Source organism: Haemaphysalis longicornis, unplaced genomic scaffold (genome assembly GCF_048455015.1).
Source record: "Haemaphysalis longicornis isolate Haplotype H1 unplaced genomic scaffold, Haemaphysalis longicornis Haplotype H1 scaffold_1, whole genome shotgun sequence".
Classification (NCBI taxonomy): Eukaryota; Metazoa; Arthropoda; class Arachnida; order Ixodida; family Ixodidae; genus Haemaphysalis; species Haemaphysalis longicornis.
Genome location: NW_027526203.1, coordinates 32,880,903 through 32,894,420, shown reverse-complemented (window position 1 = coordinate 32,894,420; position 13,518 = coordinate 32,880,903). Strand labels below are relative to the sequence as shown.

General features: G+C 53.4%; 1 protein-coding gene across 1 annotated transcript in view; it reads right to left on the bottom strand.

The window, feature by feature from the left end:
• Nucleotides 1–6: 6 nt before the first annotated feature.
• LOC144175778 (three-prime repair exonuclease 1-like) overlaps nt 7–13,518 on the bottom strand; it is a 63,186-nt gene continuing 49,674 nt past the window's right edge. Inside the window, exon 6 of the mRNA XM_077704793.1 lies at nt 7–590. Coding sequence (XP_077560919.1) covers nt 255–590 — 336 coding nt within the window. The 3' untranslated portion in view covers nt 7–254. The remainder of the gene's footprint in view (nt 591–13,518) is intronic.

The following is a 13,518-nucleotide window of genomic DNA, read 5'->3' as shown; positions in this document are numbered from 1 at the left end:
CCGTCCAACTTGTCACTTTTATGTAAACGAAGTTGCAGCCCTCAACAGTCACTGCAAATTCAATTCAGATCGTAGTGGCACAAATGTGTCCAGCGCTCAGCCCAGTTCACAATGCCAAAAAAACCACAGTGACGCGGCCTACCGCTTTTACTTTTTTGTTGTTGTTTTTTTTGTATGAAGTAAGGATGTGGTCCTTTTTCAAGGATTCCCCAAGATGTACAAACTTTGCGGGAAAGAGTTGTCGCCCCTGAGAGTCACCACGGTGAGCGGGCGTCGGCCAGAAGCGTGGCATTGCCGTCAACGTAGCTGATGAACGCGGCCTTGACGGAGTGGCAGACCTTAAGAAGGTCGATGCAGTCCTGCTCGGCGCGGTGCGCATTGGAGCGGCGACCACAGAAGCGCTTGTACAGCTGGTCCAGGGCGTACGAGTTCTGCTTGCTGGCGGCCACCGAGCCGCGCCCCTTCTTGGGCGCCGGCGGCAGCACGGGCCACACCGCGTGGCCAGCCTTGAGCGTATCGCAGCACGTGAGCCCCGCCACACCCAGCGCAGACTCTGGGTCCTCCCCGCTGCCAGCACCCTTCAGCTCGCCCTGCAAAATGGAGGGCGCATTCCCCATCACTTGGCAGACGTTTTCCCGCCATCATGCGCAGTTCAGTGATTGGGAAATTCCACTCTCGTATGCTAGATGGCGCCAAAAACAGCCTCTTGCAGTTCGTGTCACACAATTCTGCGCAGCCTGAGCTGTTATTAGCCAAATACACAGCCACGCCAAAACTGTCCGTTATGATACAGTGTACTAGAAGAGAGAGGTGTATCGTTTGGTGCCAATTAGGCGGTCTTAATTATTTATTTGATCACAAAGTTTTATAAAACCCATCAAATAACTGTTTAGTTTGATTTAAAAACTTTAGGTGGCACTGGCTGCAACAGGAGTTTTCTGGGGAGCACCTGCACTCCATACAATTTTTTCGTGGAAAAAGGGACCTGCACTCTCTATTGGTTTTCTCCCCCACAACACACCTCGACCTTCTAGTACACTGTAGTTATGGCGTGGTTGTAGCAACGAGTGTGACACGTTTCACTGTGGTGAGTGAGCCCTTTTGCAGCAACAGCTGGCTTTTACCGTGCTGCTTCTTCATTTTCATCCCAACTGCACTAACAATAACCCCTGCGCTCGATACACCTGCTGGCAGGTGTGGCGGTGTCGTGTTACTTTTGAGGTCGTGTCGACCGCAGCAGGGGTGAGACAGCTGAATCAGATTTGAAAGCAGTTTTTAGAGCAGCGAAATCTCAATTTTGCAGCAGAAGAACCTTGATTTGGAGCAGAAGAATGACATTTATTATGTCACCTTAGGAGCCTAAAAAATCAAATTTTTGGCAACTCAAGGACGAGGGGGAGGGGGGGGGTACACTTAATCGGTTTTGAACGTACATAACACTAAAACTGCCTTTCATTAAAGTTTTTTCTACCTGAGTATCACAAGGTACGAAAAGTGCACTACCTTTATTCAATCCATTTTCAAATTCTTAAGCTATATCATAGATAGCGCAGAGCGCCGTTGAAAATATTGATTTAAAAAACTAAGCAATCGTGAAGCATTTTTATTATGTGATGTGGGGATCCGCTTGATCCCCTTTCCTCCTCCCGCGAGCGCGATGTTCGAACGAGCGCGCTTTCCCGCGCACGTGACGTCAACCTCGCGGGCCGACGCGCCGGCGGGCACCGACTGTCCCGCCGCCGCTGTCGCTCCTCCTCGCCCGGGAACCTGCCTCCTCTCCTCAGCGCCTTAAAACCGGACGCGCCCGTTTCGGAAGCTCTCTCTCTCAGGACTCTCTGCTCTCGGGTCTCGGTCGGCTCTCTCGCGAGCTCTCTGGATGTCTCCCTGACTCCAGGGGCTCAGAGAGGAGATGGAGGATAGGGTATAGGGAACGCGAGGGGTCGCGGATCGTATCGCACCCTCGCCGCCCACGTCCAGGGGAAGGGAGTCGGATACCGGGGCGCTCCATGCCCCCGGCCGGCTCGTCTCCTCCCCGCCGCGCCGGCCGGTCGGGCGCTGTTTGGCCCCGATCGGACGCGCGTCGGTACGGTGTAGTTCTTAACCCGGCCTTGGCGTACAACTGTACAACTGGGCCAATAAACCCCCTGGTTCGTCCCGGCCCCTTGGAGCCTGTCGTCGCCTGTGTCGGTGAGTCGAACCCGTCGCGGCGTCTCCCTTGTGGACGCCGCGTACCTCTCTGGGGCATTTTGGATGGGTCATTTCTGGGCGTCGAGCTGACATCGTCGCTCAACGTCTCTAACGAGGCTAGCCGGGGTCGTTTGTTGTCCCGTAGCAAGACCTAGTATACCCACATTGGCGCCCAACACGGTATCGACACTGCGCGACGGAGCAGGCCCTTGGCCTTAGTCCCTGTGCGATTTACTGTGAGGTGAGCGGTTCGGCTTCCGAGCACAACGCTTCGGCGTAACGTGCTCCCGCCGCTCACCGCTGTCCGCGGATCGAGGCAGTTATCGCCCAACCCGCGCCAGCATGGCTTTTGGGAGCACGACGCTTTTCGTCGTCACGTGCTCCCGCCGCTCACCGCTGCCCGGGAACCGAGGCGATTATCGCCCGACCCGCGCCAGCATCTCCTGTGTTCTGTACGACTCAACGTAGTGGCGATCCCGAGCCTGCGAACTTGACGTACAATTTGAACCTGGAGCAGAGCCATACGCTCGCTACGTCGGAAACGAGAACACCTTTTGCTCGGACGACGTTAGCCTGCGGCCAATGTATCTCCACGTGCAGACGACAAACGGCTTTTGTGGCCAAGTTTGCGTTTCGCCAAGGAGCCCTTGCGCCTCGTCGGGGAGCATCCTGCTCCGACGACGATAACGCGCATTCGTCCTACCGAGTGCATCATCGCACACGCGGACGCCAAGGCCCTGTCGCAAAAGAGCGCATTTTGCTCCCACGACACGGCCGGGACCGCATAGCACATCCCCGCGCAGGCATTGTACGACGCTTTGTTGTCGATCTTGCCGGCGCGCGTGAGATGCAGTGCGCTGAGTCCACAGCTAGGCCCACTGGGGAGCACTCTGTTTCCCAGGCATAGCTCGCCTTACGATCTCGTGTTTCCAAAGCACGGCGGCCCGCTCGCCGCGTAGTGCTACGGACTACTTAGAGATCGGGCCACACGTTCTGAACGAGTTTGACCGTTTCGTCGACAAAAGTTCGTTCGTAGTGGAGACGGACCACGTGGCATTCAGCTGGCTTAAGCGGATACGCGAACCACGCGTGCTGGCCATATAAGCTGCGCCCGTGAAAACGTCACCGTGCGCAATGGGAGCGGTAGCACCACGTGGTGGCGGACACATTACGTGAGCCCCCGTGGCCGCTTGAATGTTCCTAACGCGCCTAGCACCCGACTGGCCCCGTAGCCACGTGCTGAACGTCGGCCAGTTGGTGCGAGCCCCGAAGGGAATGCATTAAGCGTGCAAACGTTGCAATTCCCGGGCGATATCGCATACCGAGCAGACCCATTGTCAGCCGGTATTGCATCCAGCAGAGACGAGCAGGTGCCCGGTGATCAGAACGATCCGTGTTGTAAATATGATTTTAACTGGCTCTGTGTGAGTCGTGCTCTGTGTGAGCGGGCGACGCGGTCGCCGGAGGCTACTAACCGCTTGTATTGTGGTCAGCCTCGAGCGCTTTGCAGCTCGTACTGCTGCAGGCGTGTTTTTTTTATTTCTCGGATTCGTATCTGCTACATGCTCAATGTCTCTCGCTGAAGTTTATCCCACCGAAGGAAATTCCCCCTGAGAGTTTCACGGTGGTGAGCACCCGCAGTTTGAGGAAGGTGTACGATACTTCCATGACTCGCGGGCGGCTGGGCGAGTGGCCGCAAGACTTTACGAAGTTGTGCCGCTCCACGACCTGGCCAAGCATGTAGCGAGTTGATCTCCACTATCCTCGCTCTTGCCGTTGCGCTAAAGGAAGGGAAACGCGAACGTGGCGGCGGATATTAGCCCCCGTCGCTAATCCGGAGTTCCTGACGCGCGCCGCACTTGACGGAACATACGACCACGGGCTCGAATGTGTTCGTCGGTGCGATCGTCGAAGGGAACGCAGCCAGGAATATGGCAATCCCCAGACGAGAGGCGCACCCGGGGACCACATGTTGTCCGCCGGCATCGCCTTTGGCAGAACAAACCTCCTCCGAACGCAGCAGTAAGGTCCGCTTTGTAAATATGTAAATAGTACGTCGTTTGGCTCTGTGTGAGTCGCGCTCCGAGATGGAGCGGGCGACGCTGTCGCCGGAGGCTGATGACCGCTGGTGTTGCGGTAGGTCCCGTGCGCTATGCAGCCAGGCTGCTGCAAGCGCGTTTTTTATTTTTTGCCTCGGACCCGTGCTTGCAAGGAGCGGATGGGAGTTCTGCCGATAAAATCTCACCCGACAATGCCCCGAGAGGCGCATCTAGGGTGACGATTTGTCGCAGTCTAGGGAGGCCGCGTTGGGCTTCCCCGACTCGCGACAGGCCGGATAAGCGAGCGACCGTAAGACTTTTACGAAGTTGAGTCACTCTGCGAAATAGTCCGGCCGCGCACACAGCGAGGAGGCTTTTCTCTTCTCGCTCGTGCCGCGCATGCCACAGCGCGAAGTCCGGATCACGCAAGTTATCCCACTTCATGCACCCAATCGAGAGGCGCAACCACGGCAAAATGCGGCGTACACTTGGGGACTCCACCCCGGTAGCCGTAGTCGTCGGTTCCTTTCGGGCTGCCGCTGTTTGCTTCGCGGATCGGCGACATTTTCGCCCTGCGGAAGCGCTAGGCATGCGCGATGAGGACAAAGGACCGCGATATTCACCCGTTTGGCTTTTTCCGCGGGCCTGATCATTCGTCCTCACGTCCGAGCGGAGCGTTGGCGCGGGGCGACGTTTCCGCCCCATGACCAACCCTACCGAGCGCCAGCGAGCGCCAACGCCGCAGCCACGGAGAGGTTTCTTCGCGACGCCCGGCTGGGCAGCGAGTTTGCCCCCTCTTCTCCGTGGCGGGCGGAAGCGCGTCACGTCAGGCGACGGGCCCACCAACTGGCCCAATATGCCCACGTGACACGCCAGGCGGACCCTCTCTCGTGGCGGATGTCGGAGATACTCCGCGGGGGAAGGGCACGCCTCTCAATCGGCGGCCTAGGGAACGACGCGGGCCTCACGCCCTTCGTTCCAGTATTCTTTCCTCCATGCCTTCGTCGCCGGTAGCGACGCTTTGGAAGGGGGGGAGGATGGCCGCCGACGAAGCGAAACGGGGAATGCCGGCTACCTTAGCTCTCCCCAGTTTCGCGCGGCACCGGCGTTACGGCCGCTTTTTCGGCCCGAGCCTTTGCACGCCCCTATCGCTGTTCCCGGCAGGTAGTTTTGGGTTTCGCCTTTCGTCTCCCTTTTTGCAGCACTGTTCCTTGGCTCGGTCCCCAGCCCGGTTTTCTTCAGCTTCAGTTGCCGCACCACACACGGCCCTTGCCACACGCCATCCTGCATCGGCCGGCGGCTTCAACGTCGCCACTCGCCATGGCCATGGCACACCTCTGCAGCTCGGGCGCTCCAGCGCTTTCCCGGGGCACTCCCTCACGATGCCTCGTGCGGCGTCGCTCGCCGCGGCTCCCCTCCTTGGCGCCTTCGACGAGCGCGCCCTGGGTGCTTCTTCGGGACCTTCAGCCGGTACGGCACCCTGCAGCTGCGGCTACCTTCCACCTCCGGTGGCCCTCTCCTGCTGCAGCTGGTCGAGCCACGCCTGGCGGCTTCAACCCTCGAGCCTGTTGCTCGAGCGTCCGGCGTGAACCTGCCCCGCGGTCTGGCGGTCTTGGGCCTGGCTCCCTGGTGTCCCGGCGAGTCATCTAGACGGCCCCTGCTCGTGCCGACCACTCTGGCGTCGTGTCGAACTTTGGAACGGCGTGTCTTCGAAGTGTGGGCGTGTGTGTGTCGGCGTGGACTCCAACGTGCGGACATTCGCGGACTTCTTGGGCTGGGGACCCGTAGGGTATATGCTGTGCCTGCAGTCGTCGAGCCGGTCCTTCAGACCGGGCTCGGGTCTTGAGGAGGGGGGGATGTGGGGATCCGCTTGATCCCCTTTCCTCCTCCCGCGAGCGCGATGTTCGAACGAGCGCGCTTTCCCGCGCACGTGACGTCAACCTCGCGGGCCGACGCGCCGGCGGGCACCGACTGTCCCGCCGCCGCTGTCGCTCCTCCTCGCCCGGGAACCTGCCTCCTCTCCTCAGCGCCTTAAAACCGGACGCGCCCGTTTCGGAAGCTCTCTCTCTCAGGACTCTCTGCTCTCGGGTCTCGGTCGGCTCTCTCGCGAGCTCTCTGGATGTCTCCCTGACTCCAGGGGCTCAGAGAGGAGATGGAGGATAGGGTATAGGGAACGCGAGGGGTCGCGGATCGTATCGCACCCTCGCCGCCCACGTCCAGGGGAAGGGAGTCGGATACCGGGGCGCTCCATGCCCCCGGCCGGCTCGTCTCCTCCCCGCCGCGCCGGCCGGTCGGGCGCTGTTTGGCCCCGATCGGACGCGCGTCGGTACGGTGTAGTTCTTAACCCGGCCTTGGCGTACAACTGTACAACTGGGCCAATAAACCCCCTGGTTCGTCCCGGCCCCTTGGAGCCTGTCGTCGCCTGTGTCGGTGAGTCGAACCCGTCGCGGCGTCTCCCTTGTGGACGCCGCGTACCTCTCTGGGGCATTTTGGATGGGTCATTTCTGGGCGTCGAGCTGACATCGTCGCTCAACGTCTCTAACGAGGCTAGCCGGGGTCGTTTGTTGTCCCGTAGCCAGACCCAGTAAGCCCACAGTGAATGCCTAAATAATTATTTTTGTAATCCCAGACTTGGCTTTACGCACAAGTGTAGAGCCACAACAAAATTTGCGCAAAGCGAGGCGACAGTCAACACACCCAACCAGCCCTCCCATTTCCCGCAATTTGAGTAACATTGGTATATTTAACCCCCTCAATCTTGGCATTAAGGGGGGACGAGGGTCTTAAAACTAACTTTTTTGTTTCTGGGTAGAAACTTATGAAAATTTGCTTTTCTCTGTAGATTTCAAATATGCAATTATATTTGAGCTGGTGCTGTTAGTTCAAAAGTTATCATACAAAGTCTAAACCGCAATTACGTAATTTCTTACGCAGCTTTAATGAACTTTCGCATTGCATTTTGTCGCTTTTAATTACATGAATGGATAGCCAGAGAGTTACCATACCCGATGACATTCTTCGTTTTTCTCTAAAGTCACGGCATCCTAAAAAAATATGTCAAGTACAAAAAATGGCAGTATTGGATATTTTGGCTCATCAAAATAACTGCAAGTCATTATTTATGCGTAGCCTAAACAGAAAAACTAAGAATGTCATCGGCTGCCTCAGGCTGTACTGAAAAAAATGGTACAAAGATTGACCTTATGAAGCAAAAAGAAGTTTCCAAAAAGCTGCGTAAGGCTGAGGGAAGTGACCAAAAATATGAAACTGAGAAAACTGCATTTGAAGTTTGGCCAGGTGTTATGAGATGAACCTTCAGTAGTGTAGCTTCAAAATTTCCCAATAACAAAGACATGTTCTTCCCATTTTCAAATCTGTCTTTGGATTCCAAAAATGTCAACTAGAACTGGAGATACAAAAGGCCAAGTAACGGACCCCATCAGGAATTTAGCAAAATTTATCGACTTCGAATCGGTTGGCATTTTGTTAGCGTTGTGAAATCTGGTGGTGTCTTGCTGGCGTCGTGAAAACTGCAACAGTCCTTCGTGAAGTGCCATCATCTATTACAGTGCACTGTGGTACCCAGAATATTGTGTACGGCAAAAGTGTGAGGGTGAAACTTGCTTTAGGTGCCCCCCTTTTTTTGTTCTTTGGTGAGGCTACTTCATTCGCGGTTTTTATGCTGGAAGTTTGAGAGGATACATGGGTGGGACACTGCGCAGTGCGTTTTCTGCAAATGCATCATGTTGTTGGCCCTCAAAAGAGTCTTTTGGGGAAAATAAATGTAGCCGAAAGGCAAACTTTCTTGGCCTATGGGGATAAACCCATAGACGCCTTTTTCCTTCAAGCCGTGCATGGTGCGGCTATCTCCATCTGACATCACGGTTGTGTACCGCAGCCCATTCTTGGAGAGCGAGCGCTTGAACATTATCAGGGCTGCCTCTACCTCCATGCGTCCTGCACCACAGTCAATGTTTCGCTGACACTCATGGTCTGCCAGCCAATCTTCGTAGCCCTCATCTGAAGCTTTGGGTCCGATGGCGCAACCTAAGCAAAAGTTAGAGAGGACTACATGATCAATCACAGCCGGTGTACACTTCAATGATGCAGCCCACTCCAATGTGTGACAACCGTCCCCTTGTCATCCACGTGCCATCAAACATCACATCTATGTTGTTTGGCGGCTGACCAAGGTCCGAGTACAAGTCCTTGATGGCACGCACACTATCAGCTTCAGAGGCTGCTGCAGTGTCCTCGCAAACCTGAACCACTTTCCTCAAGTGCGCTTGGAATGTCTTGTGGTGCAGGCCTCTGCGGGACAAGTTCATACCAGCACAAAAATCTGACAGAGCAGTCACCCCCTTCCCGATGCTTTGAATACTTTTCAAAGCCCTCATATTCACTTCAAAAAGAGTGATATTGCCAGATCCTTCGGTCCTTGGCGAGGAAAAACGTTCCACACGGTGTTCACAAACCGAGCACGTCACCTCGAGCTTCACGGCGAGGCCGTACTGCCGGTCAGGCTTCCTCAAATCAGGCGCCGCCAGCCCGCACTTGCCGCACCTGACGTGCGCAAAAAGGTCCTTCAGCATTGCAAAATCCACTAAGACAAAATCTGTGCCGGATTCTTCCTCTGAGTGCGCCAAATCCACTTCAAGGAGGTCGAATTTCTGCTGCGTTGCTGACTTGGTCTCCATTCCGCGCTTGACCTCGTCCGCGTGTTCCGTACGCGCGGCGATCTCCTCCGCCGTGTAATACCTCGTGTCAAGCCGGCAGGACGTGCTTGGACCAGGTATGGATTCCGGAGGTGGTTGGTCAGGCGATGGGGCAGGCGAGGCAATACGAGGCGGCGAACGATTCTCGTCCGCCGGAGTCGAGCGGCCCGAAGTCGCACCACGGGACCGTGGGATAGGCGGACGACGCTTTCGCTTCCCGTGTGCATGAAGGGTCGTCCTCTTCAAACGTACGTCTTCTGGCATCATTCACGGAAGTACGCGATGTAAGAATTAGAAGAAACTGTAAAAAAAACTGCTCTAAGCGAGCGCCAGAAGAGCGGACTCCGTCAGACGCGCGTAGCAGACGCCATGATGGCGACCGCCATGACAGCAGTCGCGCCGACCAATGGGATGGGTCGTATGGCGAACTCAAACCGCGCGCGCCCGCTCTAGCCAATCGGCGGCCGAGAAGGTGCCTTCGGAAAACTGGCAAGGGCAGTCGTTCTACTCAAGCGACGCCATTTTGAGATATCGCAAAATGCGCACAAAGAAACAAGCTTCAAAACAAGACCAAGATGGCGGCGATCGGTCGGCTGCTTCACCCGCGGGGCGCGCGGGAATTTGAAGCAACTTTTGCCCAATTCGGGGCATTTCGTGGCCCTCGAGGCGTTTCAAAACATGATTTTAGAGTATTTCCCGATGGAATTTCGCATTGATATTTTGAAGGCAGGTGCTTGAAGGTACAATAATTCCAAAAATTGGATTTTCTCAAAATCGATATTTTGGCCATTTTTGACCATTCTAAGACCCGCGTCCCCCCTTAAAATACATTCTTCAGATAGACGAACCATTATCATTAGCGTCCCGCTATCGCAAACTGCTTGAATATTTTGTGCCAATGTAGCCTGCGCCGCCACTTCTGCAGTGTCTCGTCCCATTCCCGCCGCTTGCAAGCTCGCTGTCAAAGGCACCAATAAAATCAGCGTTTTGCAACATCGCAATGAGTCCGAAATTTCACTTCAAGCACGCACCGCGCCTCACACTAAAGGCCGATACACGGCGAATTCACGGGCACCACGCTGTTTTTTAAGAACTCCCGCCATTCGAGTCGCGCGACTTCCCGCAACAGATCAAACGACTAAATGTAAACCCAGCCACGCCCATAACCAAAAACACGGTAGAAATCGGCGTAGAGCACTCTGCCTGAACCACGAGCAACTGCTTGGCCCAGCGGCCATGTTTTTAAATTTTCACCACACCAAGATGGCGGCACCCAGTAATGTCGTTCCGGACATACAGTCAAACCCAGCTATAGCAAACCCGCATAGAGCGAATTACGCTATATATCAAACAAAAATAAATCAGTTACGGAAATACACGCGAAACATATTCCTTATAACGAACTTCACATTGGATACATCGAACTCAGCGTGCCTAGAATGGCCGCCAAAATGCATGGTCTCAGAGCGGCGATTGAGATGTTGATTGGCTGCGACCACTGAGAAAAGGCCGCGACTGAGACATTGCGCCTTGTATAGAGTGACACGACGCCCGACACTTTCCGTAACTGTTTCCGACGCGCGGAACTCACGACGGAACCCACCCAGACGGCAGCACGCCAACCTTTCCGATGCGGTGCCGAAAGGAATGTCCTTCGAAGATTACGTGAGTATCGACGACGACGTTGCCGTCACTGTAATAACCTTGGACGCAGGCGCCGTCAGCAGCACCGTCGTAATGCTGATGAAAAGCCCCGAGGAGGCAGAGGATGCCGCGAGTGAAAGCCGTCCGACGCTTAATGAAGTGCTTTTGGCAGTCGATGCCCTCCGCCAATATTTCTTCGATATTGAAGGACACGGACTCCAACTGGTGCAAACAATCGTTTCTGCATGCGGGGATGGCAAGGGGATTCCCGCGCATTGCAAACTCATAACAATAACCTCATTATATGTAAGTTCGGCTAACTATTGGAGATATCGAACTAATCGTGATGCATATTGCAGTTCGCTATAACCGGGTTTGACTGCACGGCACTACAAAAATTGCCGTTTTTTTTTTTTTTTCATCTAATTGCACAAGTAGTTTGTCGTCTCAATACACGTGTGTTTTCTACAGGACTTCGCAATGGTTTTCAACGGGAAAACTTTAAAAACTCACAGAATATAACATGTGCAACCCAAAATTGTGACTTTTGAAAAAACTATCTCGGGGACAATTTTATGCGGGTTTTTTATTGAATGATCAATGAATTAAACCTTTACAAACAACATAACCTTAGGGGTGCTGGAAAATTATGCCGTCAGCAAGCATTTTTCTCCACTGAAGCTGATGGGAGCGTTAAAATCCTTGGCTCTCAGACTGTTTTGGAGCAGCCTGGCGCAGGAACCAAATTTGCATCAAAACTGCACAATATAAACAGCTGTCTCACCCCTTCTACAGTGTTGAGACTGCATAAATACAATTTTTTTAAAGCACGTATACTTAACTACATGAATTATCATATGCTTGTTTTAGTGAAGTACCGTACTTATTCTAATCTAAGCCGATAGTTTTTTTTGAAATGCTGATATATCAAACTCCAGGGTCGGCTTGGATTCGAGGATTTTGAAACACGCGCCAATTCCCAAATGAAATTGAGGGAAGTGGCGCGCAGCTAGCGCCACCCAGAAAAGAAAGTCCTGTAGCCATTACTAGACGAGCCAGTAGCCACTTAAGGGGCCACAGCTGGGGGCGATGCCGCCATTTTTAACTGTGCGAATAGTGGCCTGCGTGCGATGTGGCGTTTGATTTTGACAGCGCAATGGCACCAAACAAGCGGTGCCATTATAGTGCTGCTTTTAAAAGAAAATTTGTTTTAGCCACAGAGTTGTCGTTGAACGTTCAAGCCAGGCGGGACTTCGGCGTGGATGAAAAAAATGTCCGTCGTTGGAGGGCGCAACGGGAGAGGATATTTGCGTGCGCCGCAACAAGGATGACATTCACCGGACCACGAGAAGGCCGTCACCACGAAATGGAGATGGCATTGGCTGACTTTGTTCGACGCAGCGAGCAGCTGCCCTTCCAGTAACGACGAAAGTGCTCCAGGCAAAAGCAAGGGAGCTTTCAAGGAAACGAGGCTTATCGCGGGCACACTTCAAAGCCAGTTGGGACTGGCTACAGAAATTCATGAAGCGCTTCAGCTTTAGCCTCCGTCGTCGAACCTCAATCACCCAGAAGTTGCCCGATGATTTTGAATAGAAACTGATTGAGTTCCAGCCCCGCATCTTCATGTTCAATAAACGTGTTTTCCTTTTGTGAACGCTGACCTCGCCTTTTTGTTCGGCCTACATTCGAGGTAAGTTTTTTTTTTTTTTCGTGGCTTCGGACTTTTGGGGGTCGGCTTAGAATCGGGACCGGCCTAGATTTGAATAAATACGGTAATTTTATACAATTGGTGGCGCTATTTCAAGTTGTCACCTCCCATGGCCTTGCTCAGCGGGGACGAGATTACCGTGGCTTCTTTCCAACCACGCTTGAAGAACTCAATCGCACTTAAGAAACCAGGACTAAGCCCAGTGCAATCAGGCTCAATTGACGGCAACTGGAAGTGTAGAAGGACCTGAGGCGGATTTAGTTCAATCAGGATTAACTCACCCACGACTCAAAGTGCTGTTGTAACAAGGGTATCCAACACTATACTAGCAATTGTAATGGTAAGATTGGGACCGCTACGCTGAAACATGCCGAAAGAACATTAACTCTTCATTTGCCATGTGCGAGCATTCAAATCAACTAATAACAGCTTGAGTAATTTAATTCGAAGTTCGAACTTACAATATTCGGATTTAATCACAATCTGGAACTTCGAATGTTGATACTGACCTAAAACACGTGTGCAACCCAACCCTGCTAGATTATGAAACCGTGACTTGCCCTAGACACCTCTGCATCCTACCATGTCAAAGCTAGTTTTTGAACAGGCCAACTTCCTGTTATGTCAGCTAGCACAACCTTTCAGTTATCATTTACACACTGCCTAAGGTGCCGCCATATTGTGACCTTTGCACAAAGCAGGCAGCCAACAGACAGCATTGCCTCAGCTGTGCTGCTCTGGTGCTGGGACAAGGGCTGCTTATTGGCAGGTGCGCAAGCGCACCTGCCAATCTGTGGACTTCAAAATGACTAAAATGCCCACAAGCAAGATGGACAAGGTGGGACTAACTTATCTTGATAGCCACACAATAAATGCAGTTCTGCAAACACTGACACACCCAGCTTCACACACAAGGAGACCCGTTCTGACAATGAGCTTCCAGTGCTGCTTGCTGCAGGACTGCAAATGCATCTGAGGGTTTGTAATATCCAGAGTTGCACTATCTGCATCACAAGGTTGCCCTCATCACTCAAAGGTCACGGCCATTGGATAGTAACACAGGCGTGTGCACAGGAAAGAACAACAAGAACAAAAAGAGAAGAACTGACTGAGCTGAGTGCCTCCGAGATATCTCCTCTTTCAAAAAAAAAAAAAAAAAAAAAGAGAAGACTGAGAAGGAGGATGTAGAGGAGGATGATAGAGGAGGATGTAGAGGAGGAGGAGG